At 37.1% G+C, this 27,531-nt stretch overlaps 2 protein-coding genes across 4 annotated transcripts; one reads left to right on the forward strand and one right to left on the reverse strand.

Annotated features, from left to right (window-relative positions):
* Positions 1–1,788: 1,788 nt before the first annotated feature.
* Positions 1,789–12,685, forward strand: LOC308692467 (uncharacterized protein). Of its 2 annotated transcripts, none has more exons than XM_081368510.1 (18): positions 1,789–4,295; positions 4,655–4,772; positions 5,044–5,136; positions 5,268–5,478; positions 5,813–5,982; positions 6,078–6,176; positions 6,548–6,780; positions 6,868–7,046; positions 7,134–7,227; positions 7,373–7,717; positions 7,931–8,048; positions 8,124–8,215; positions 8,318–8,435; positions 8,713–8,829; positions 9,442–9,633; positions 9,859–10,011; positions 10,686–10,888; positions 11,037–12,685. In XM_081368510.1, the coding sequence occupies exons 1-17, from the start codon at positions 4,194–4,196 to the stop codon at positions 10,886–10,888; spliced, it is 2,637 nt and encodes an 878-aa protein (XP_081224636.1). In that variant the 5' UTR covers positions 1,789–4,193; the 3' UTR covers positions 11,037–12,685. The 2 variants fall into 2 exon arrangements, with proteins under 2 accessions (XP_081224636.1, XP_081224637.1); XM_081368511.1 differs by having other exon boundaries at positions 10,692–10,888.
* Positions 12,686–16,932: 4,247 nt separating this feature from the next.
* LOC308692727 (uncharacterized protein) lies at positions 16,933–25,527 on the reverse strand. Of its 2 annotated transcripts, XM_081369034.1 has the most exons (9): positions 24,843–25,527; positions 23,836–24,315; positions 22,758–22,923; positions 21,522–22,004; positions 20,599–20,643; positions 18,672–18,713; positions 17,699–17,766; positions 17,377–17,420; positions 16,933–17,121 (listed from the first exon to the last, which is right to left on the reverse strand). In XM_081369034.1, exons 2-9 carry the CDS (start codon positions 24,046–24,048, stop codon positions 17,058–17,060), a joined length of 1,125 nt encoding a protein of 374 aa, XP_081225160.1. In that variant the 5' UTR covers positions 24,049–24,315; positions 24,843–25,527; the 3' UTR covers positions 16,933–17,057. The 2 variants fall into 2 exon arrangements, with proteins under 2 accessions (XP_081225160.1, XP_081225161.1); XM_081369035.1 differs by lacking the exon at positions 17,699–17,766 and having other exon boundaries at positions 17,039–17,121.
* Between the last annotated feature and the right edge of the window lie 2,004 nt (positions 25,528–27,531).

The raw sequence follows: 27,531 nt of genomic DNA on the forward strand, positions 1-27,531 counted from the left end.
CAATGCTTTGCAGGCTTTAGTGTGTTGTTTCTTTTCTTTTCTTTTCTTTTTCTTTTTTTTTTTTTTTAAACAACGTCCCCCGACCACCGCAACACCGCCGGTATTTGGGTCCATTACTACCGCGGTGGTAAAAAACTGCCACCGTCACAGCCCTATATCATATGTTGACTTTTGATGAGATTTATCATATGTTTATGATTCTATTCACTGTTCTCGACAAAATTGATAAAAATAAATATAATAATAATAATAATAAAAAAACTTGTTGTTAACAATTGGTGGTGTTGGGGGTACTCCGGAAGATCTATAATGTCTCAGGGGGTACATGCCTGTTAAAAGTTTGGGAACCACTGGTATAGGTGATCCACCCGGAAGTAAAAAATCCTCCGCTATACCTTTAAATACTCTAGAATACTTAAAAGGGACCTGTTTTGCAAAATTCACTTTTGCATGGTGTTTGAACATAAATGTGTTGGCAGTGTGTGTACACAACCACCCTTTAATGGTAAAAATCCACCCACTCCTCTTTTTTTAATCCCCATAAATCATAAGCAGTGTCTCAGAGCAAGCAATTTGCAGGTTCTAGATTTTGGGATGTCACAAATGCTTAGGCCCCGCCCACAACTGCCGACAGACTCTGTCCTATTAGCATAGACCCCACCCTCAGTGAGCTATACACAGTCTGACATGTGTATCTCCTTACCAGAGCATTTAACAGCAGCATTCAAGTAAGAAATGTATTCTTATGAAAGCTACTAAGTTATTCAAACAAGAGCAGTGAGCGATTTTCTGTTTTCCTTTTGTTTTTTGACTCATATTAAGAGCATGTATAGCAGTGGGTACTGTATATTATGCTGATTTCACTTTAATACACCGATCTAATATACACATGCAATTTATGTACTTGCTGTTTCAACCCAGTCTCACGGCAGTTCGTGACATAGTCACGAAATTTAATCTATTGATTCGTGTTCGTGGACACGATTTTCCCTATTTTTTCGTGTCACTCAGCACGACTTTCAATCTAATGTATTTCAATGGGACGTATTTTTCGTGCCTGCACCACGTTTTTCTTTCGAGAGCACAGTATTGTTTTTTCTCAATTGTAATTCATTTTGCTAAGAGCTACATTACTCAATATTTAATCAAGAGATTTTAATCGTCGTTTTTATTGCTTTATATTCGGTTGGCTACTCAACATTAATCTATTTATTCGTGTCCAAGGGCACAAATATCCTTCTTTTTTTCGTGTCACCCAGCACGACATTCAATGTATTTCAATGGGACGTATTTTTCGTGCTTGCACGTCTTTCTTTCGGGAACACACAATTGTTTTTTCTCAAATGTTGGGCTATTCCTTTTGCAAACTTAAAGGGCTACATTACTCAACATTTAATCAGGAGATTTTAATCCTCGTTGTATTGTATTCGGTAGGCTACTCAACACGAATTTATTCGTGTCCATAGGCACGAATTTCCTTCCTTTTTTCGTGTCACTCAGCACGACTTTCAATCTAATGTATTTCAATTGGACGTATTTTTCGTGCTTGCACCACGTTTTTCTTTCGAGAGCACAGTATTGTTTTTTCTCAATTGTTATTATTTTGCAGACTTTAAGGGCTACATTACACAACATTTAATCAGGTGGTTTTAATCATCTCTGTATTGTATTCGGTAGGTTACTCAAAAACAAATTGATTCGTGTCTATGGGCACGAATTTCCTTCTTTTTTTCGTGTCACTCAGCACGACTTTCAATCTAATGTATTTCAATGGGGCGTATGCACCACGTCTTTCTTTCGAGAGCACACTATTGTTTTTTTCTCAAATGTTTGGCTATTCCTTTTGCAAACTTTAAGGGCTACATTACTCAACATTTAATCAGGAGATTTTAATCCTCGTTGTATTGTATTCGGTACGCTACTCAGCACAAATTGATTCGTGTCCATAGGCACGAATTTCCTTCCTTTTTTCGTGTCACTCAGCACGACTTTCAATCTAATGTATTTCAATGGGACATATTTTTCGTGCTTGCACCACGTTTTTCTTTCGAGAGCACAGTAGGCTATAGTTTTTTCTCAATTGTTATTAATTTTGCAGACTTTAAGGGCTACATTACACAACATTTAATCAGGTGATTTTAATTCTCGTTTTTATTACTTTATATTCGGTATAGGCTACTCAACATGAATCTATTGATTCGTGTCCCTAGGCACGAATTTCCTTCTTTTTTTCGTGTCACTCAGCACGACTTTCAATCTAATGTATTTCAAAGGGACGTATTTTTCGTGCCTGCACCACGTCTTTCTTTGCAACATGGTCTCACCCCTATTCGTCACATAGGCTCAGCATAGGCTATGCCGTTTGGTCATTTCCCCCTCACGTCCAAAGCCGACGTTGAGGGTACCCCCTATTCGTCACTTGACAACGGAGAGGGTCGTCCGATAGATTTGAGTGCAAATCACTCATCTTTGAATTTTGAACTTTTATTATTTTCCTAAACCTAACTCTTTTTCCTCTCTTTTTATATAATTTTGGGCTACATTAAAATTACATAATTACAAGACGGTATATTTTCTATTTGCTTAAAACATTCCTTCATTTAGGTGGGATATTTTATAATTTTCGATCACATATTGTGGTAATTTCCCCCTCACGTCCATAAGCCGACGTTGAGGGTAGCTAGCTGAAACCCTTTTCTAAATCGGTAATATCACGATTTTTCCTCTTTTTTATATTATTGTGGACTACATTAAAACGACATAATTGCAGGACTGCATATTTGCTGTAGGCTTAAAACATGCCTTAATTTATTGTGGGATATTTTATAATTGTCGATGTTATTTCAAATTGCAATGGCTTATAGTGAGCCTACTTTTCTTTTTTTTCTGCGCCCCAAAAAAGAAAAAAGAAAAAAAGAATAGCCTACTTTTATAGAACTTTCATCTCAATACTGTTTATGCAGTTGTAATAAATTAATTATATAGCCTACTGCAGAAATGTTTATATTACTTTATATGGACATATCCTTTCGCAAAGAGATGGATGTATTCTGGGAAGTGATATGTGTTTAAATGTAATGGCTACATACTCGTTTTTCCTTCACTTGGACATTTATGCTGACCCCTTTAAAATTGAGCACGGATATAAAATATTAAGACTGTACTTTTAATTATGATTGATATTTTGGCGCAATTTTGTGCAACACGTCACTGTGTGCGACCATCGCAGAAACCATTGCCCAGCGCGATTCCACCACGGTAAGTCGCTTACAACAGTCTAATAAGCAAGATGAATTCATAAGCATTATTTACACGTCCAAAATGAAGAAAATTACGAGTTAAAAAAAAAAAAAACATGTTCTAAGCCTAGATATATAGCTGTAGATGTATATATACAAAATAAAATTATGAGTAACGTTAGCCTATTTCCACATAAAAAAAACATGTTGTGATATATATATCATGTCCACATGATGTAGTCCACATATATTTTGGACGTGTAACTGCTTATTGAGAATTTATTGGGGGAATAGTAATTGGGGACATTTAGATGATGTGATTTTCTCTCGATCATCGTGGTTCACACTCAACGTCACTGTAATGTGTTAGTAATAACAATATTATCACTTGGTCTAACGTTATACTGCACATAACGCTGCCTTTATGGCGAACCCCAGGCACATGTTACGCGCCTTTAAAAAAAAATGTTAACTTACGCGACTTTTAACAGTAGCACAGGAAATAGAAACAACGTGAATCTGTATTTATTTATCCTAAGCATTTACAAGAAAATGGGAATCACTCACTATTAGGGTACACTTTTTAAATCTTATATCAACAACACTACATAATTAACATTTTCTGTTGTTCTCCATGCAGATCCTGTCAAACATATCACCTGTCGAACCTATCCGAACCTGATTTTCAAAACCCAAAGGCACTTTTAAGAGCCAACCTCTATCTCTTCATTATTTTCTATATCTTACATCCTCTCTTTCATCCTCAATCTTTATCTATCTCACAGTCTTTATCTATTGCTCTTTCTTTCCTCCCTGTCTGTCTTTGTCTAGCACTACTTGTCTGTCTTACCCATCTTTGTCAGTCTGTCTGTTTGTATCTGACTGTCTGTCTGTCTGTCTGTATCTGACTGTCTGTCTGTATCTGACTGTCTGTCTGTATCTGACTGCATTGCAATGGCCACCAAGCATAAACTTGATTCAAAGGATCCCCACTACCAAGAGGGGAGACGCATGGCTCTGGAGCTGAAACATGAACACATTCTAGCTGAAGCCAAGGTTAGAGTTTTTGTACACCTCAATCATTTTATAAAAACAAACATAAATTAAAGTAAAACGTGATGAGGAATATGTAAGAATGATGAGTGCAGAAGATTTTATACAGGTATATTGCATGATGCATCCTGCCATGTTCTGTGACGTGTTAATAAGGGAATATAATAATAATAATAGTAGTATATGCAGTTCCATCCCTCTGAGTTACAGAGACTTGGAGAATCTATTCCAAGGCTCATTTAAGCTGTTCAACACCTTACTAACACACTATGTTGTGTTTTCCTTTCACAAGTTACCTGCCTTTTGGTTACCGTACTTTTATCAACATCAGTCTTACAAGAAATATTCACTCCAATACACAGAGAGCAGCTGATGAGAGGAAACGTGTACGAGACCCTCCACACACCTCTAAAAGGGACTCTGTAGGACGTGGTAAGCCGAGGGGGAGGCGAGGAGGGCGACGCCATGCCTCCGCTACAGGTTATATCTGAATTATTTGACATTTGTAGGAGGAATTTACAATGATAATGTTGGACCAACTCAAATTAGAACACTGTAATTGTTTATTGAGAGTTTAAGATATTCAAATAACTAAAAAAACATTAGTGACACTATTGTAGAAGACACTACCAAGTACTTAACAAAAATATGTCTGATTTCATAAATTGTTTAGTATATAGTTTGAAAAGAAGAACAAGAATAGAGTGTGATAGCCTAACTTGTTCTTATTCTTCTATGTGCTGTTTTACAGCCACATACCCCACGGTTGAGGGCTCCCTGTCATCCAGTGTGGAGGTTCCACTTACTGCAATCTCAACAAAACTAAATCCTCAAGGGGAATTTGGTAATTCACAGTGATTAATTTAAGCTTGCACAGTATAAAAAAAGTGTTCATTCTAATACTGATCAGTTGACTTTTAATTGTTCCTTATCTAAATTATCCCTTACCGCTTTATTTTTGGATTTTCTTTACAGAAAAAAATATGGAGAGGCTCTCTGATATTTTGGCGTCATGTCCTTCTGCTGCTCAGCCTCAAAGTAGCTCTGCATCATCATGGTCTTTTCGGCAGCAGAAAGCCTCTGAGCGCTGGAAAGAAGCAAGACCATACCACCTAAAATGCCTTATTTCAATAGAGGCTGTTGGTCATCCCCTGTGTTGCCTTTGCAACGAGCCTGCTGTTATTAGGTTGGTTTTCATTAATATCAAACTTCAATTACCCAGGGTAGGTTTGCAGAGTGCCCTGCTTTATAGGCTAAGATGCATGTCTTTTGGGATGGGAGAAGACTTAGATACCCAGATGAAAAACACATTAATGAGAAAAGTACATCTAGGACCTTCTTGCTGTGAGGTGACAGTGCTAAACACTGAGGCACTATGCAATCCTATACAATAAAATCAAACCTAGTAAAAGGTAAATAGCTTAAATAGAGTGTACAGTACTTTATATGAGTTATTCATATAACATATAATAATGTATTATATTATAATATTAATTTTATATATATAATTTTCTCCTTAGGTGCAGGGAGTGTCTTCCTGAGGAGTGGTTCTGTGGGGACTGTGATGTATTGCATCACAAAAAACATCCACTCCACAACAGGGAATGCATGATTCGTGGTTTTTTTGAAGCCATTCCTCCGACCACATGCATCATTAAAGGGGAGGATGGATATTGCACCCATGAGCAAGGTACGTTCTCACGAAAGCTTTAATTTTGCTGTTCAATGTGTGTCTGCAGACAGTTACAGATAATCTAAATGATTGGTTTTCCTTCTTTTTGCCAGCTTGCATTTTGCCAACTGTGAAGGTGCCAGACTGCTCCTGTGGAGGCACAAACTTCACTGTGTTACCAGGCAAACCAGTGATTTTAATTACCATCAATGGTAAAAAAAATAAAATAAAAATATATATATATATATATATTGTAGATGTGATGTTTTTCACACTATTGTGCTGTGGCATTGTGCTTACAATTGCAGAAGTGACAGAAATATGGAATAGCACATGGTAATGTTATTAACTGAAACAAAGACAGATGTTTTTTTTTTTTTTTTTGTCCTAGCATCTTTCCAGCATGATGTCCAATCAACACAGCAGTGTGGAATTTAGTGAATTTGAAAATATAAATGTGGGATTATAGGAACTTGCGCAATGTCTCTTAACCATTCACAATGTGCATAATGAACTAAGTGTTGTAAAATTAAGTATGTGGTAAATGTGTATTATATTTTTAATTATTTTTTTTTGTTCCAAGGGCGTTTTGACTTGCATCAGCCATTGTATGAATGTCAAACATGCCAGCAGCAGTGGACCCCTGACTTTAAAGACCTCCTAAGAAGTGGATATTGGCCAGCCTCCGTCACCAATTCCACACTTTATACACTGGACCTCTTGAGCTCCTTTCAGGAACTCAAGATCATCTCTCCGGGATTCTCCAGACAAGCCTTCGCAAAGCTGCTGGAACATCGCACTAAGTGTGGAGGAAGAGTAAGTGTAAATGTTATTACCATTTTATAAAAAAAATTCCATAAGCAGACAATATCAAAATACTATTTCATTCTATATATTTTCCAGTCTGGATCTATCAACGGCGATGCACTGCAGCGTAGCTTCTTAGAGCTTTCGTATGCATCATTTGAGGAAGACCAGCTCTGCTGTAGTGCTCCTTTCACCTGCCCAGCCTGCACACCAGAAATGTTGGCTGTTTCAGCAGATGGAAACAGAAAGCTATATCGCTTTCGCCGAAACGGAAGGTGATCTTTCTTCCAGTCTTTTTATTGATTTATTTTCTTACTTCATATATTTCATGAATGGATTTTCTATTTTTCTTTCTTCCTCAGCTCTGATGATCCTGGCTTTTTTGAGGGGCTCTTTGTGGCTGAAGACAGCGCGGTGTCTAGATTTGTCGACACCATACAGAAAGCAGTGAAAAATGCAAGTTGACAAAATAGTTGTTACAATAATAAACGTAACCCCCACTTCAATTACTCCTGCATATCAATTACAAAATCAAAATGCCATATATTGAATGACACCATTGCTTTTATTTGATTTGTCGTGTTTGTTTTGTGTTTCATAGACACAGGGAAGAGGCACATGTGGGGACTCCCAGTGGACAGCAGCGAGGGAAACTTCAAGGAGGGCTTCAAAATTGGATGAAGAGGGGATGGAGGTTGCTGTGTGTCGCCATGGGTTCCTTTTGAAAGCCCTTAATATGTACAGGGGGGAGATATTTGCCTACCCTCTGTACCTTCAGAAGGAGCTCATGCCAGCCAAGGCACAATTCTTCGCAATGGACGTGGCATGCAAATACTGGCCATACCTGGAGAAAGTTGCTAGTGTCCTTCCTGCTCTTCAGGAACTGACCACTATGAAACCCTTTCTCAGTGTAATGCATGCTCGAGCCCATGCTACTAAGTGTGAGGTGTGTATAATATTTTGGCATCTTATGTACATTTGTAATATTTACAAGCACATTAATAATATTAAATATAAGTTAAGCTACACTATGTTATCTTGTGTTTTTGCATAACCATTTCTTGCATGGAATGTAATGCCCTTTGATGCAAATTGTGGTTTGTGATATTGGGCTATATAAATAAAATTAAATTGAATTTCTTCCACCCTTTACTAACAGATTAATTGGAGTGGCAGGAACCAGGAAGGAGCAGGGACTACCGCTGGTGAGGAGGTGGAGCAAGTGAACAGCTACCTCTCACGTTGTGCCCTGACGACCAAATATATGTCCAAAGCAGGTGACCGGAGTTTGCAATATTCTTGTAAAAAATTTTTAGATTGATCATCATAACCTCATTATTTGCTTTCAACAGCACGGGTGGACATGCTTACGTTGCATGCAATGGGGTGGAACGAGAAAAAAAATATCTCTTTACATCAGGCACTTTCCACAAGATATGTGAAGGTAAGTCTCATATTAATTGTTTTGTGTGTCCTTTTGTTGTGTTTACTTGGCCTGTTGTTAATCAAGTTTTAATCCTTATTATTGTATAACACTGTTCATCAGACTTGTCAGAGACTCCATGATGAGACTGCAAGGCTAGCTGACCTAAAAACAGAGCTAGATTGCACAGATGAAGTGGTGTCACAGTGGCTATCTGATGTAAAGGAATGGGCAGCTGGTGGTAAGCATGACCAGATAAAAGAAACAACAAACATCCCTTTCTACAATCTAAATTTTATGTTTGATATTAAAGAGCAGCAAAAAATAGTAGGTTGATCATCATCTAATGTGATGCCACATTTATGATGTCAGGTTTATTAGTATATTCCAGTTTCCTGCAGGAAGTGCACATACAAAGTTTAAATAAGTTTGATTAAAAGGTTTTACATGAAATTCAAGCAGAGAAACGGTTCTGTGTTGTTTTAACAGTGAATTTGCTTTCGTTATATCTTCTACAGAGACACCTGATACATCTCGTGCCAGTCAAGGCACCACACACAGAGGACTTCAGCAGTCAATTGAGGGGCTCTACCTTAGTGTGAGGCACCGGAAGCGAACCCTCTACCGTCAGAATGGTATAACTATATAATATAATATAATAGGTTGATAAGTTCAGGCTACTGTATGCATCCTACTCCACCAACATGGAATTAGCAAATAAGTGTAGTAGCACAGTTCAGCTCAATCGTTGAATTCTGTTCTTTAAATGACCAGTCTGTAGGATTTAGTGGTAGGAATTAGTGGCATCTATCAGTGAGGTTTGACGATTGCAACCAGCTTCCCTCACCTCTATCTTTCCAAGCTACGGTAGCCGACGAGAAAATGTGAGAGGTACTATCTAGTGTTTGTTTGTCCGTTGTGGGCTACTGTAGGAACATGGAGGTGCAACATAGAGGCCTCCGTGGAAGGGGAACGTATTTAGATAAAAAACTGCCAATTCTAAATTAATTAATGCACAATTATTATTTTCAGGCAATCATGAAAATCATGCAAATAGATTCCCCCCTAAATGTTACACCTTGGACAATTTGTTTCCCATGTCAGTCTACATTATAATTTTCACATACTGTATTTCATTATGTTTTCAATAACTGCAGCTTTGCTTTTCAATTTTTTGGTGCTATAATTTTTTTATTGTTGAAGAGTTCTGTCAAAAACCTCTGCCTCTGTACTTCATGTCTTTCTAGACAGCAGCAAGTTTCGCCATCGCCTTCGAAGGAAGCTGGCAGAAGACAAAAAACTCCTTCTTCAGGAGATACAGAAATACAATGATCTTGTACTAGAATCGGCAACAAACATTGACGTAGCTGTGGTGGAGCATTCCCTAACTGGAGAGAGTACTGTGTCTCAAATATGGCCGTGGGAGGTTCATGGCAGTGGTATGTCTGTTTGTAGATGCTTCACAGGAATTTATTTACAGTTCTGCTTTATAGAGTATACTGAACTAAGGCATGCATGTTACATATTGAGTGTTGTAATATTAATTTAGTTTAATGGTGTATTTTCAGTTTTCTTATGTATCGATTTGATTAAAAAAAAGTCAATGTTTGCAGTGATTATGCAAGATTGTCTCATGGATACATGTAACTGTTATTGATTCTTAGCAAATATTTCGATCAAGAAACGAGTGCACGACCAAGTGATGTTAACAAGGCGACTGCATGAGGAAACAAGCGTTTTGGTGTTGGAGATGGCACAACACTGCACGTGGTTGCAGAGCCTGGCAATGGTTCTCAAGAACAAGTTGGCTGAGGAGGGTAAGTTTAATTAAAACCCTGTCCATCTAATGTGTTTAAAAAAAACATACAAAAAAACACATCAGTCACAGAACTTGGATGGAGTAGAACGGTTATGGCTCTCTTTGCCGTGGTCCTTTGGGATATACATAAAATGGGGATTACAATTGTTACTGTAGCTATGGTAACAAGTCAGTAAGGTTGTAAAGATTGATGCTTGAAAGATGTGCAGATATGTTGTATTATGGCTGTTACTTGAAAGCGTAAATGAACAAAAGAATTTTGACCATTGTAATTTGTGTCCTGATATGTTACATGGGGTTAGCATAACATCAAGATTAATCTTATTATTATTTCCTCCAGTCAACATAGAAAACCTTGATGGTCAGGAACTAACACAATGTGTTACTTCAGCATAACTGTAGTGAAGAAGAAAACTGTTAACTTAAAACAGCTATCAGACATGGGCACAAAACGCTTATATGCTGCTTTGGGCCTCCCTCCATAAAGTCATCTCAGTGAGCCGTCATGTTGCCTCAAGTCGTTTTATACAGAAGCTAGCCTGGTCCCATGTCAGCGATACACATAAAAATGGCAACCATCCTGCTATGTAGATTTTAATAGGTTAGTTCTTTGGCCTTATTGAATAATCTTAACATAGTTTGTCTTTAATGTAATCTCTTTTGTATTTTGAGACGTAGACAAGGGAAATGAGGGACTTTGCTGTCTCTTAAGAAGAAGACTGTCAGAGGTGTCAGAAAGGTTCCAAGTGGTCCTCCAACAGTATAAGACTGCCTTAGGTCCTGAGGCCTCTGTCCTTCTACATGTTGAAGAGGAAGATCAAAGTGGCCTCAGTAGTCCAGACACCAGTGAGGATGAAGAGGAAAACACAATTTAGGTCATTTATTTATTTATTAATATGTATGTTTGTTAGTTTTTGGAATAACCCCCTAATACTGTTATTCTTAGTAATTTATTTGTGTATTTTATTTATGCTAAAACAGCTGAAATTCAGCCTCTTATTATTGTTTTCTGTATTTCCCCAGATGGAAGCTGAACGAAGGACTGTGTTGAAGGAAATGGACTTGCCCTATATCTGTGTATTATTAGTATGCTGATTTACCTCATCAAAATCTGTGTGCATTATATCTTGTTGAAAATTCAAACTGTAGGTGCGTCCCAATTCGCATACTATCCATCCTAAATAGCATTCGAAAATAGAATTAGTACGTCCCAAATCGTTGAAATGAGTGTTCCAAATATACCCGGATGGTCTACTATTTCCGGTCAGAATCCGAAGTGCAGATCGATGCACACTATAACGGCTAATATTGCCCACAACCCATCGCGCGTTGGACGAGGATTCGGTTAGAACTACAAACACGAGTGAAAAGTGTTAAAAAACTACAGACATGGAGGACGCGTGAATCCAGCGGTTATGTAGAGAGGTTTAGATAAAGGGGTTAGAGTGATTAATTATCAGTATCTAACCTGACGAAAATGTATTTATTCAGTGTTGTCTACATTATATTGCATCTGCAGATGCATTGTGGACTTTTGTAAAGATACGTTTTAGCCATTAACTTTTACATCATTATATTCAAATTGCAAACACATGAGGAGAGTCTCCGCATGAAAGACCCACGACTGGCAGATCAACGTGCAACTACATTTCTCTCCGAAACGGTAGAAAATAAAATTAGATTGAATGGAGAATTTTAACAAGATGATTGACAGGGCAGTTAACGGTGACATGATGCACGCGACAGATCTGTCCATTAAGATGACAAAGTAGTATGTCCCAAAGCTAGTATGTCCTAAATTTAGTAAGCACATTGCACAGTTCAATGAAGATGCACAAACCTACCAGTATAGGTGCACCAATCTTAGCCAAAAATGTCAACTTAGCATGTATGATATTACCAGATGTAATTACTGGGCTCACATGATATTTGGGTAGTGTATTCATACTCTTTTAAGAGAGACTCCCCTTGATTGTGGTGACCCTGTGACCTTTCCTTTTGCACCAACATCAGGCCAAACTTTTGACTTGCATACAACAAATGTTATGAACCAATTTTTGTATTTTGCTGAGCAATGAATCATGTCATTTTTGTTGACCTCATGACATTCCCTGTAGCACAACCATTAGACCAGAATGTAAAATTTGACATTGTATTTGATATTGTCTAATTGTGCAGATTGCCATGAAATCTTGTAAGCACATGATGACTTTGGTGACCTCATGACCATTCCTTTATCATCACATTTAGGCCATGATGTAAAAACTCATTCTTGATTACTTGCATTTCTCCACATTTACTTATTCTGCGGTGCAGCAGCAGTGTCTGTGTCTGTCTATGTCATTTTTTTTTTCAGAGGCTGCCTATGGATCGCTATTTGATTGAGTGTATTATACTGTAGGATATAACTGTTGTGTAATTTTATATTACTGCACAGATGCATTATAGTATGTAACAGAAAAATACACTGTTTTTTTGTTATGATTATTCTTTATTGTATATTATTACAGATGACTTGATTCTCTTTTCTGCTGGAGCTTTTCAAGTGAACTTAACCTCACAGTCCAGTGTTTTTTAAATACAGCCTTATGGCTTGTTTGACAAATATGCATTTGGTGTATTTTCAGTAGTATTGTTGTAAAAGACAAGAAATAAAGTATTTCCAAAGATGAGCATTTTATGTTTTTTTCTTTTTCATCCATTATTATTGAAAAATAAGATTTTATATTTTTATGGTTGATAAAAGTCAATAGCTGGAGAAAAAAAACATCACGTATTTATATGTGGAATTTTTTTTAATTTAACATCACACTGCATTATTAATTCATTACTTTAATGCATGTCTTTTTACTTATTTTCAAACCAACCTGGCTTGTAATTAAACAAGATCGATCTAGTATAATAAGTAATGTGTATCTAAGGTGTGTTAAGGCATGTTACAGTTTTACTCGATTGCTGAAACACTAACCCTAACCCTAAAATTTCAAAACCATAACACCATTCATCAAAAAGCACACCCTTTTCCCCAAACTATAAACACTATTCCCCAGTTTTGACACATGAGTAAGATTTCTTGAACTTTCACTGCAAAACTTTACACACATATCCCTTCATTTATCATTGCCGTACACAATGTTGTAATTTAGAAAGCACTAGCATTCAGCACAGCTTCAGCTCAATTAGCACACAATCACCCAGGAGGAAACACAAAGAGTCAAAACTGGTCACACAGCAATCGAGAACCTTCAATATATCGATGAAAGGGATAAGATGAGAGGGGGAGGAGAAGGGGGAGGGCAAAAAGACAAGCAGTCTCAGATGAGATTTGTGCCTTTTTAGTTGACCATGTTCTTGTCCATGGTAGGCTATGACTAAGGAGGCTGGGCGACGAGTACAGCCAAACTTGAGAGTCACTTCACCGTCGCTTCCATTACAGTTTTTCTCAATTGTTTACACACAAATACTGGTACTTGAGACACAATGAGCACAACATGTAACGCATTCACGAACCCCCTGAACCAATTCTGCGAAACTACAAGGACAATTCCTGCTTTACACTCAAATTGCAGTTCTAAAACCATTTTCAAAACACTACACACAATTCTCTGCTTATGGCACAATTTTCATGCAGAAAATCTCTTGTTTTCACAAGGAACACACTGCCATTCAAATATGCACACTGACTCATCACATGGGCAAACACCCGTCACACAGTTTTACAATTAACAATCAGAGCTTTAGCATAAAAGAGCAACAGGTCAGCTCTTCAATGGGGCAATGGATGCCAACATTTTTTACTGTAAATGTACACAGGCAATTCTTCTGTTGTTTTGTATGTAGACAACTCTATGTACAACTTTTTAATTGGTTGGGATGTACACTGTGTACATTGTTTTTGTGGGAACAATAAAATGTATTTGTTACCGTGTATTTGTGTGTTCTGAGTATAAAAACAATATTCTCAGATATTTTACAACATTTATGTATGTACTGTCTGTAGTAAGTGTAACACTGAACAAGAAAATACCTAAGTCATTATGATGGATGGAGAAGAAGTGTTTTCCATTCATCATAGTGTTTTACACTGAACACATCAGTGTTCAACTGGTTCTTATAAATGTCTATTCATATGATGGTTTGTGTGTGTCATTTGAAAACAAAATACCATTTTGAGAAGAAATAACATTGTTTTGAATGTAAAGTTTCATTTTGCAGGAGAATTGAGGGGTTTTGCCCATTGTGTGTGTGTTTTTTGATTTGTGTGTAGAGTTCTGAGAATATGAGGCATGCTTTCAGAAAATGTGTGTAAACAATCAAGAAAAACTGTATCAGAAACTTCAGGGAGGAAAAAAGGTACAGTAGGGGTCAGACTGCTCTCTACTGTAACTTTTGAGTGCTGTACTCTGTGCTGTGACTACACATACTGTACATGTATGGTGGCTGTTGCACTATACTACTTTAATGAAAAGAAATGCATCAAATTGCCTCACATACAGATATATGCTTCCATTTTATAAAAAGGATGCATTATCAGTGCTTCTAATTTTGTAGGACACGATGGATTGGAAGAAGTCTGCCTGCACATTTCATTTCATGCGTCCCAGGGGATTTTACCCCCAATGACTGGTTAGGACCAAAGATGGGATGCTGGAGCAGAATCATCTTTATTGGTGTTATTTGGTGTATTGTTTTGTATTAAGGAATGAAAAAAAAAAAATTTTTGTTGTGTTTGAATTTTTGAATTTTTGAATTTTTGTTGTGTTCATCATGTGAAAACGTTTTTGAAGGAGAGAACCACAACCAACATCGCTTGCGTATTACCGCATTAGTTTTTGTAGTATTGGTTTGCATGTAGCCTATCTCACCAGTGTGTATTGTAGAGTGTGTTTGTTTTTGAGATTCTACATGGCTCCTAAAAAAACTACAGTTTGTGTATATAGTGATAGTAATGATCAAAATAAAAAAAAATCGCTAGGATCTCAGGTCATTAAGTATATTTAACTGATATTGTAGTTGTAGGACAACCATCAGGGCCATCTCCAATGTACGCTATTTATAAACTACAATTCCCACAAGAGACGCGCCATAGAACTTCTTACAAAGTGTACAAATCAGCCACCATACTTGTAGTTCTTCTGGTTTCCCGACCAGGGTTATAAAAATGTGTCTTTACTATTATATATATCAAGAAACATACATTATACAGCCAAAACATACATTATGCTGCATTTAGATGATCAGGGTGAAACAAAATCGCCAGGATTTAACATCTGTGGTTTTAGCTGGTAGGCTATAGGCTGTAGCCTACAGTAGAAATGAATTCGAGTTTGTCGGCGGGAGTTTAGTCCTTCAAAGAGCGACCTTTAATTTTTTATTATTATTATTTAATTATGGCCTCCACGTGTTTGTTTTGCCCCCTGCCCTGATGAATGTAATAAACTGCTGTGTATAAATATGTCAGCATTAGGAGACAAAATGTGCGATATACTGTCCAGATCAAGACCTTCACAATAAATCAATATTTGTCTTTTAACTAGTGACAAAAACTGTTCTATTCTAGAAGCTAAAATCATGGTGATCCATGTATCTTTATAATTAAATCAGTGTGTGTGTGTGTGTGTGAGAGAGAGAGAGAGAGAGAGAGAGAGAGAGAGAGAGAGAGAGAGAGAGAGAGAGAGAGAGAGAGAGATCACGTGTGTGAGAGAGATCAAAGTGTGACAGATGGAACTGGTACTTCAGCCAACAAGCGGCTCCGCACAGTTCTATGCTTTATCTTTTGAAATATATAAAACCATTTATTTTATTTGGATTAAATATGCATGTTTTTTTCATCAGATTTACCAATTGTTATAATTTGTTTGTGCTGGTCAATTATGAACAATAGATAAAACTGAACTGCAAGCAAAAACTTGGGGCCGAGGGGTCACTGTTTCAAATATTTGAGGGGCTCCTCCCCAAACAAATGTAACCTCACTCCAATTTTTTTATAAAACTTGAAGGCCCTGATTAAATTATATATAGGCTACATTTTCATTTAAAAAGAATCCACTTGTAAAGTTAAACAAATTCCACATATAAATATACTCAATGAAGGTTGTTTCTTTTGTCTCAACCACATCATCATATTGTTTTGAATTTGATGTATGGAAAAGTAAAAACAAAAATTATCATCTTTTGCAAGTGTTATCATAGTGTATTTGTGGTCTTTCACAAAAATATAAGTGAAAATACACCAAATGCTTATGTATTGCTTTATTACTCACAAGAGGCTTAAAGGGTGATCAAACAAATTTATTGACAAGGTGCATGACAAGTAGAAACTATATAGTCTTTGGCAATTGGAACACATCGAAACATCGTTCTTTTAAAGGTGTACTGTAGAGAAATGCATGATATGAAGAGGGATATCCCCTACATGGAGCCGACACTGGTGGTGGTGAAGGGGTGAGTAGCAATGCTGAGATCTGGATGAATGTGGAGCTCTTCTCCTGATGAGCACAGCGGAGGGACCTATGACACGATTGGCTCAAGAGGGTTGAGAAGAAAATACATTTGGTTTAAGACGTAAAACGCCCAGTCAGCTGATGAGTTTGGAGTAGAAGAGAGTGAGAGAGAATGTAAAAGATATAAAGTAATGAGTGAGTATAAAGAAGGTCAGTCTTATTTGTTGAACTTCATATTTAAGCTTCATGTCAAACAAGCCATAAGGCTGTATTTCTTAACAGTGCACAGTGAGGTTAAGTGAACTTTGAAAAGCACAGACAACAGAACATGAAATCAAGTTACGCGTCAACTGTAATAAAATAAAAGTGCAATGTATAATCATGAAATATGAAAACATGCTTTTGAATAACATCTGAAGAAGAAAATTCAGTTGGATTAAGTACATTTCTAGTACAGCCCTCTCGAGATTAAACTCCAGGTCACATTCTTGGAGATTTTCACCTTTTCATTACTACAGAAAGATGAGATACGACTTCAAATGCAAAACAGAAACAATTGAATAAATACGCTGAAACCAAAATGGAGTTCAAAACATACATTTTATTTATTTTCATTATTTCGGAGAGAATCCTTTGGCTGCCAGGACTGGGCCCACTGCTCACCACTAAAAACAGAAGGGAATTTTTAGGGAATAACAGTTTAATTTTCCATCTATGAAGGACCACCACCTTCATGCATGCATTAATGGTGGTGGTCCTTCATAGATGGAAAATGAAACTGTTATAGTTCTGTAATGATGTGTGCTTTACACTTGTTATAATGCTTGTTTAATCTGAAACAGAACGGATTAATAGAAAAAGTATTGTAGCCAACCCCCCTATCTCTAATTCATAAAGCAGAAGAACAGAGAAATACTTACCATACTGGACAGGGCTCCCAGTCAACCAACATTTCTGCTTTGCCCTATCAAGAAAAATAAATAAATAATTCCATTCTTAGCATAAGGCTATTATGTCTGGTTATAGGCACTGAGTTTCATTGATACAATGGGTCATTATTTTCAGTAGACACTCCTTTCTAAACTGTAATTCAAAAAAGACCAAACACATAAAAAGCATCTACCTAACAATTATGGTATGTATACTGTAATATGTATTTGCCAACTCACAAGGAAGTTTCTAAATCCTATATTGCACTCTGCATACTGCCTACACTCTGCAGTTCCTTTATGACTGTCTAACCTTTCTCACTCTTTCTCTTACTACACTCCTGATGGGGAAAGCCTCTAGGCGAGTGTGGTAGGAGCAATCTGTGAACAAAAACACGTTTCAAATACTTATTAGTTAGTTTAGGAACAAAATAAACACAACTATGAAGACTTACAACTATGAATCACTTTGTGATTTTCTAGGCTGATATGGCTAGGAACTATACTCTCATTCCTGCGTAATAATCAAGAAACTTTGCTGCCGTACCATGAGTCCAGCAGACGTAATGATATGACGCAGCGCCTGAAAATAGTCCCCAGCTCGGTAGACTAGGGTCGACCATTTTCAGGCGCTGCTACATATTACTGTATTTTGACTGTACAACTATGGGGGAGTTGTAAAATGAGCCTATTTCCAAAAAAAGTGGAGTATCCCTTTAAGTAGGGAGCAGACTTGCAAGGATGACAACAAGTGATGTTTATCACTAATCAAAACATGTACCATGGAACCAAATCACTAATTTCCAATGTGGTATGCTTGCTTGAATAACCATACTACTGCTAAGCCACAGCTCACAACTGAGAATACTCCACTGCTGCTGCTTCTACTACTACAATGCATTTTGGTCAAATTAGACTAATTAAGCCTGTTGGATTTTATAGGTTGTCAATTGTACTAATCTCACTATTACTATTATGTACTACTATTATTATTATTATTATTATTATTACTATTCTATATCTATTATGAATAATCATGGTTATGTGTGCTACGCTGGACTAGCTGGACTGGTCAAGACATTTACATATTGTTGCCCTGTTGCGGGTCGCTAAGTCGCTTTGGATAAAAGCTTTTGCTAAATGATTAAATAAATAAATAAAATTTTGACTAATTGTCTGTTTTAAGTAGTTAAAAAAAAGCAATGGAACTATAGCAAATAAACCGGGGTAAAAGTTGCAATGTATAGCAAAGTATCAATCATTGCATTTACATGCAATGCACTTACTCTTTTGTGACCTTTTCCTTTCCGGCATATGCCTTGGTCCCCCTGTGAGAAAAAACAAAAAACAAAAAAACACATTTACATTAATTAGACAAAATGCACTTTGTAATGTCTTTTCAACATAAATATGTGTCCCTGACTCCCTGGTGTGTCTAGAGAGTAGAGACCCCTGAAATATGGAAAAAGACCATCCTCTATTTCAGTTAATGTGTCTGCAAACACGCTGTTTATATTTGGCTCCACATTTTACATGACATGCAGGCTGAGGCTCATTAGAATAGTAATCATAGTAGGCTTATAGAATACTCCATCTAAAACGACTCGTTTCAGACAGGGTCTGCATAAAGGACCAGTTCAAGATAAATAAGGATTTTTTTTTAAGGATAATGCAAAGCTACTCTAGTGGACTATCAGAACAAAAATATAGAACTGGAAATTAGCATAATAGGTCCCCTTTAAATTCTATTTGCGTAATTCATTTATTTACTTAAAGGGTTAGTTCACCCAAATATGAAAATTCTGTCAGTAATTACTCACCCTCATGTTGTTCTTCCAACCCCGTAAGACCTTCGTTCATCTTCGGATCACAAATTAAGATATTTTTGATTAAATCTGAGAGCTGGATCACATTTCCATAGGCTACTAAGGGATTGAAACTTGCTGGCCCAGAAAATGTATTAAAGAGATTGTTAATATAGTCCAAGTGACTCCAGTTGCTCAATCTTAAAGGAGTCATAACCTGTAATTTTCACTTTTCCACGAGAATCAATGTATGTTATGATTGCCTAACGATTATACACTGGCCGGGAAGCCGATATTTAAAAGTGAAGCGTTTGTTTACCCCAGGATTCATCAACCAGCAAGCGTGCACGCGCACTCAAATACGAGATTTTAATTTCAGCCCCGACTTGACGTCATGACGGGGCAGGATATACCATATATGGACACCGCAGACCTATGCCGCGGGAAGCCTGCCCTGCCCCTTACCCCCTCATATTCAATTCAGTCGCGAAAGATGCAGAAACGTAGTGCACACGTGAGTTGCTCTGTTGTTGACTGCCAGAATCAACATGTAAATGTGTTTTCTCTACCAAGAACGGACCTAGCTATCAGGGACCAGTGGATTAAATTCATTTTTAATGACGCGGTTCCTACAACCCTTCCCACTGGCTTAACGTTTGGTGTCTGTGCTAACTAAACATTTTACGCCGGAATCCTTCACAAATTTGGGGCAATATCAGGCGAAGTTGGCATCGAAGCTCGGGAAAAAGGGGCCATTTTCAACAATCAGAGACTTGCCTGCAATTGAAACGGTAAAGGCCCGTTCACACCAAGCACGATAACTATAAAGATAACGATAAAGATAACTATATATGTGTCCACACCAGCGACCGATAACGGACTTTTTATTCTAAGCACGCGCGCGCCCGGATGATCCAGATCCATTTTAAATGCGCGAGACCTTTAAATTAGAATGGATTCTGATTGGCTGTCAGTGTTTTATCGTTCGACAGCTGGAAAAAAATCGTTCTGAAAGTGATCCCTATGATATCGTTCCTCATATCTTTATCGTTATAGTTGTGGTGTGAACTCTGTTATTCTTTAATATGGAGAACGATTTTTAGAATTATATCTTTATCGTTATCTTTATAGTTATCATCCTTGGTGTGAACGGGCCTTAAGACTGTGTTTTTATTGCTCTACTGTGTGTAACAAACAGCAGCTAACTGCTAATGTGGCTATTGTATGCTAGCGGGAGTATTAGCTTCGAGGTAAACATGAATGTTGGAACAACATGAGGGAGAGTAATTACTGACAGAATTTTCATTTTTGGGTGAACTAACCCTTTAAGAGAATCTGCTTGACTAATGAGCTATGGTAACAGTTATCAGAACCACCAATAATTACCCAACAAACATTATTTACATACCTGACTTTTTCTTTTTGCGACTTGCAACTGTGCCCCTGGCTGACCCTGTGAAGACAGCAATGGGTTTGGAGAAAGAAAATTACTCATATACCAAATAAATCTTTAACTTATTATTTAAAATACTGAAAGACCACAACGTCGCACAAGTGTGGCAGTACATGTATTAATAGGTGTAAAGTACATGTAGTCTTATTGCGATTGAATTAAGGTTGCTCCATTTACTCCACGTGTTTCACTTTCTCGCTTATGTCCATCCTGTTTGTGATAATCCTAATTTGTTTCAACAAGAGCTGATCCTTCGCTGACTTGATCAAGGAACGCAAGGGGTGGGAAAATGGTGGTGTGGTTGTGAGCATGAAATGTGCTCATCAAATTTCATAGCAATCTGATAAATTGAGATATGTTGCCTTCAAGTTTAGTGTGCATGGGACACTGACATTCCCAATTATTTTGAATATTCAAATTATCCTAATATCTTTAATCTTTAATTTTGGCCAAGTAATTTCAGCATTCGATTAGTAGCATTTTTTTTTACTTTTAGATTTATAATAGACTCACAAAATTCCTTCCAAAAGCCCTAGTACAGAATCGGATAGACCATCTAATTATGTAATATCAGATCAACTTTTCTAGCAGATTATCCATGGAAAATGAGAACCTTGTGAGTTTTAATTTATCAACCAGCAAAAAAGTTATAGCATGGTGTGTTTGAGTTCATTTCCCCTACTTGACATCATGCATCCTGCATTGTGACTATTTCACATGCACACATTGCAATGTCGATGCTGAAAAGAGCCCTAACCTGCATCAAGCTCTATGGGGGAAATAAACTGGAAGTCAAGTAAATTCAAGGTAACCCATTGGTCAAACACTTTAGGCCTTTACAAATATAAACTGTAACTCTTTAAATTTGTTCTAATTACCTTGCCCCTCCATTGGGCTCGTCTGCTCCACCTGCCCCTCCACAGGGCTCGTCTGCTCCACCTGCCCCTCCACAGGGCTCGTCTGCTCCACCTGCCCCTCCACAGGGCTCGTCTGCTCCACCTGCCCCTCCACAGGGCTCGTCTGCTCCACCTGCCCCTCCACGGGGCTCGTCTGCTCCACCTGCCCCTCCACGGGGCTCGCCTGCTCCACCTGCCCCTCCACGGGGCTCGCCTGCTCCACCTGCCCCTCCACGGGGCTCGCCTGCTCCACCTGCCCCTCCACGGGGCTCGCCTGCTCCACCTGCCCCTCCACGGGGCTCGCCTGCTCCACCTGCCCCTCCACGGGGCTCGCCTGATCCACCTGCCCCTCCACGGGGCTCGCCTGCTCACCTTCTTCCGGTTGCTTGTTCTCCAATGGGTCACAGGGTGTGAGATGCAGCGTAATCAGCTGATCATCATTGCCACTGGAATCCTGGGTCCAACCTGTGCAAGTTAAACAAGTGTTGTGTTTTGCTTATTTAAAACATAGAGGTTAACCATAAGCTTGATCTGTACCTGTTTTAAGTTTTAATCTGTTTGAATCATATAGGCCTAGTCCAAATTTTGCCCAACCAGATTTGAAGGCACTTTTGATTGCAGGAGAACTATTGAGTGTCAACTGGATGTATTAGATATCTGCAATATATTTGATTGATTTCCAATGACTATAACCAATACAATATATCTTTAAGTCGGGAAAATAAAACCCAAACTGCTCATAATATCTATTCAAAAAATGACAAGTATAATGTTTGTTTACAGTCTGGGTTATGCCTCAAAGTTAGTAGCAGTGTAAGTTTTTGGTGTATCCAGCCAACATTTGATTGTTTTCTTTTTCTTTGTGTTATTTCTGGTAATGCTCTACATTTTAGCGCCGTCCTTGATATTGTTTTATTGAATATATATATATATATATATATATATATATATATATATATATATATATATATATATATATATATATATATATATATATATATATATATATATATATATATATATATATACATTTAATTCATTGACCCAGTAACCAAAACGTGTCTTTGCGAATTTCATGTGTTCAATTAGTATGTCCAGATTTTTGTGATTTACAAAAAATTAAGCTCAATGTTAAATCTCCTTTAAGATAATAAAATCTTTTGCGCTCTCAACACAAATTGTGAACTGTGACTTTAAGATACAGTGCATGCATCTCACCTTCACAAAGGTATTCATAAAATGAACCTATCTTCTGAAGGTAGTCCTGGGCATAGGCGGAGAGGGTGCAGCGAGGGGTTAATATTTCACACTTCATTTCTTTTTTTTTGGTCTCCTTTCCAAGAAGCAGAACTGGCTTGTATCCAATGGCATGGAGTTTCTCAAGCTGCAATGACAACATTGTGTATTTTTGCTGTTTAATGAAATAGAAAAACAACATAAAAAATAACTAGGAATATTAATTATTAAGAAAATATAACATTATTAATGACAGCATCCAGGTTACTGCCATTCAGGATTTTTAACCTAATAGTGAGTTTTGCTTTTGTAAAACCAAGTATGTGCAAACAGGAAGGCTCATACAGTAGAAGCAAAAAAAACAAATATATATAGAAAATAAGGTTAAAATATAACTTTTTGTAATATTAGGAGCTTGGGTTTTGCACCTACGTTGATAAGATTATGTAGCCATTGTGCAACTGGACAATGACAATCTAAAGATTTATTTTAAAAAGGCAGAACCTTAGTGATAACATGACCAAATGGGTGAATGCTGCACATATTTACAGTAGACACGTGCACATTGTTGTTTTGAGTAGTACAGTATGAATGCAGTTCATTTGTTATTTCTCATCCACTCGATAAGAAAGTTTGATTATTATATTGCAATTCTGTCACAATACATGCCTGTATTTGTTATGAACTCAAGAATTCCTGAGTATCAATTATATTTGCTGTGTGTTCAAATTTTGCTCTGGTAGATCATTAAGGTCTGTGATGTGTTATGGTGAAGATGTGTTTACTTTAGGGTATTAGCCTACCACTAAAATAAAAACTAAAAATCACAATTACATCTACCTTCAAATTTGATAGTTAAATTGTACTTTTAAATTAGTTCTGATGACACAGGGAGGACAAAGTATCATTAGAAAAAAATAATTTAACTTTATCTATATTGGCAAAAAATACTGTCTTTCTGACCTTGCGCTGGCATGCTCACTTAATAACAAATGGTACCACTGAATGTACTTCCTAGATGATCTGGAAAGTTTAATGTCATGTATGAAATTGTACGTACCAGGATATTGGCTTCATCCTTGATGGATGCAATGTTGTGGTTTTTCTTACGACCAACCACCCATTCATCTCGCTTCTCATCAAACCTCTGAAGCTTCTTCTTGAGGCGCTGCTTCTGAGGTTGCTCCTTTTTACAGTGTGAACAGACCTTTTGTGCACAAAATAAAATGCCCTGACAAAAAGGGCAGTTCTTTTTTGTAGACCCCCCCGGCATTATAACAGTCAGATACAGACAGACAGACAGACAGACAGACAGACAAAGATGGATAAGAGACAAGTAGACAAAGACAGACAGAGAGAAAAGAACGAGCAATAGATAAAGACTGTGAGATAGATGGAGAGAGAAATATAGATATTGAGAACAGAGAGAATGTGAGATATAGAAAATAAAGAAGAGATTGAGGTTGGCTCTTAAAAGTGCCTTTGGGTTTTGAAATCAGGTGTGGCTATAGGTTCGGACAGGTGATGTGTTTGACAGGATCTGCATGGAGAACAACAGAAAATGTTGATTATGTAGTGTTTATGTACCCTATTAATGACCCTAATAGTGAGTGATTCCCATTTTCTTATAAATACTTAAAATAAATAAATACAGATTCACGTTGCTCCTATTTCCTGTGCGCGTAATTTTTTTTTAAAGGCGCGCGCGCGTAACATGTGCCTGGGGTTCGACATCCCAGATTAAAAGGCAGCGTTATGTGCAGTATAAGTTTAGACCAAGTGATAATATTGTTATTACTGACACATTACAGTGACACTGTGGGTGAACCACGATGATCGAGAGAAAATTACATATTTTAGATAACTAACGTTAGAGTTAGCATGTTGAAGTTGGCTATCCATTTAGCAAGCCTAATTTCACAGGATTTTTTTCTGATAATGAGCAAACCTTGGACGGGCTTTAATTCGTTGCCCTAACGTGTAAATCATGTGAATCTAATATGGCAAATGCATCAATTATTTATAGCAAAACGTGATCGTTACGTACGAATGAGCCTAGCAACTTACCTGGAAAGTGGTTTGAGCGCAATGAGAAATCACTGAAGAAATCACCCAATTACAGGGCGGGCTGGCTCCGTCTCCATAGCAACGGAAGCTGATGATCATGGGTAATACTGGAAACAAATAAAACTGATGGCCATAACACATAGTATTGTTGAATTATCAAGCACACTTTCGCGTGTGTGTTGAAAAAAGATGAGGATATCATTAAAAGAGAATCGGTGGCGGGTCCTCAGTTTTATCTGTCGTCATCCATAGTAACGGTCGATAAGGCTCGTGGGAAATGTAGTTACTGTTAGATTTGACACGCCAAACCGATGGAAAACCGGTATTTTTCAGCAAAGAAACAGGAATATTTAGAAGCAATAGCCGTAACTCAACTTTGCACTCGCATTCAGGAATAATATACATATTTTTTTAATGTAAGGAAGCACTGACGATGGTTTACAATGTTGAGTAGCCTACCGATTATAATTTAAAAAGCAATAAAACAAGGATTAAAATCTCCTGATTAAATGATGGGCAAAGTAGCCCCTAAAGTTTTCTAAATGAATCACAAAAAAAAATAAAAATAACAATACTGTGTTTTGAAAGAAAAACGTGGTGCAGGCACGAAAAAGACGTCCCATTGAAATACATTAGATTGAAAGTCGTGCTGAGTGACACGAAAAAAGGAAGGAAATTCGTGCCCATGGACACGAATCAATTTGTGTTGAGTAGCCTATACCGAATATAAAGTAATAAAAACGAGGATTGAAATCACCTGATTAAATGTTGAGTAATGTAGCCCTTAAAGTCTGCAAAATTAATAACAATTGAGAAAAAACAATAGCCTACCGTGCTCTCGAAAAAAAACGTGGTGCAGGCACGAAAAATACGTCCCATTGAAATACATTAGATTGAAAGTCGTGCTGAGTGACACGAAAAAAAGAAGGAAATTCGTGCCTATGAACACGAATCAATAGATTCATGTTGAGTAGCCTATACCGAATATAAAGCAATAAAAACGAGGATTAAAATCACCTGATTAAATGTTGTGTAATGTAGCCCTTAAAGTCTGCAAAATTAATAACAATTGAGAAAAAACAATACGGTGCTCTCGAAAAAAAAACGTGGTGCAGGCACGAAAAATACGTCCCATTGAAATACATTGGATTGAAAGTCGTGCTGAATGACACGAAAAAAAGAAGAAAATTTGAGCCCATGGACACTAATAAATAGATTCATGTTGAGTAGCCTATACCGAATATAAAGCAATAAAAACAAGGATTAAAATCTCCTGATTAAATGTTGTGTAATGTAGCCCTTAAAGTTGGCAAAATGAATACCAATTGAGAAAAAACAACTCTCGAAAGAAAAACGTGGTGCAAGCACGAAAAATACGCCCCATTGAAATACATTAGATTGAAAGTCGTGCTGAGTGACACGAAAAAAATGAAATGCCTTTGGACACGAATAAATTCGTGTTGAGTAGCCTACCGAATAGGCTACAATACAACGAGGATTAAAATCTCCTGATTAAATGTTGAGCAATGTAGCCCTTAAATTTTGCAAAAGGAATAGCCAAACATTTGAGAAAAAAAATAGTGTGTTCTCGAAAGAAAGACGTGCAAGCACGAAAAATACGTCCCATTGAAATACATTGAATGTCGTGCTGAGTGACACGAAAAAAATAAGGATATTTGTGCCCTTGGACACGAATAAATAGATTAATGTTGAGTAGCCTACCGAATATAAAGCAATAAAAACGAGGATTAAAATCTATTGATTAAATATTGAGTAATGTAGCTCTTAGCAAAACTTACATTTATTATAACAGATTTATAGAGTTTAGCCTATATGCAGCCATTGAGTACTAAAGCCATATTTACTATTGAAATAATTGAGATTATTGCTTTTTTTGTAAATTTTATACCAACATAAGACACCAGATGTCACAAAAGTCACCTCATTTTTTAAGTTTTAGCTATCTGAATTTAATGAAATGAAGTTTTTTACTGAAGTTAAAAAAATATTAAATATAACATAAAAATAAGCATATTTTAAATAAAAAATATGGTATTATTAATTTAAATAAATTCAAAAATACCTCACAAATTAAAAAAAACACCATAAATTGATAGTTTTAATTTTATCGAAGATAGTGATATATCATTTATTTAAAAAAAATTGTTGGATCACACCTGAGACCCCCGTGCCCACATTTGTCCACAATTACAGGATTAAGGGCTGTAAAGTGAATACGGTTTGAGGGTTAAAGTTTGCAAAATGAATAACAATTGAGAAAAAAAACAATACTGTGCTCTCGAAAGAAAAACGTGGTGCAGGCACGAAAAATACGTCCCATTGAAATACATTAGATTGAAAGTCGTGCTGAGTGACACGAAAAAATGGGGAAAATCGTGTCCACGAACACGAATCAATAGATTAAATTTCGTGACTATGTCACGAACTGCCGTGAGACTGGGTTGCGCTTAAACACTTAAACCTGCTCATGTGCACATGCAAATACACTTTATCTCTCTTTCCATCCCACAGACTCTCTCACTCTATCTCTCTGTATTTGTCTTTCTCTCCAAGGCAAGTGATTTATTGTTTCATTTTACTTAACAAATGGATCTCTAAAATTAATTTCAAGGAGGTACGTTGACCCATCTGGGGGAGCTGTTGATTTATACAGATGAAATGATTGCTT

Source organism: Scardinius erythrophthalmus (genome assembly GCF_964197995.2).
Source record: "Scardinius erythrophthalmus genome assembly, chromosome: 6".
NCBI lineage: Eukaryota > Metazoa > Chordata > Actinopteri > Cypriniformes > Leuciscidae > Scardinius > Scardinius erythrophthalmus.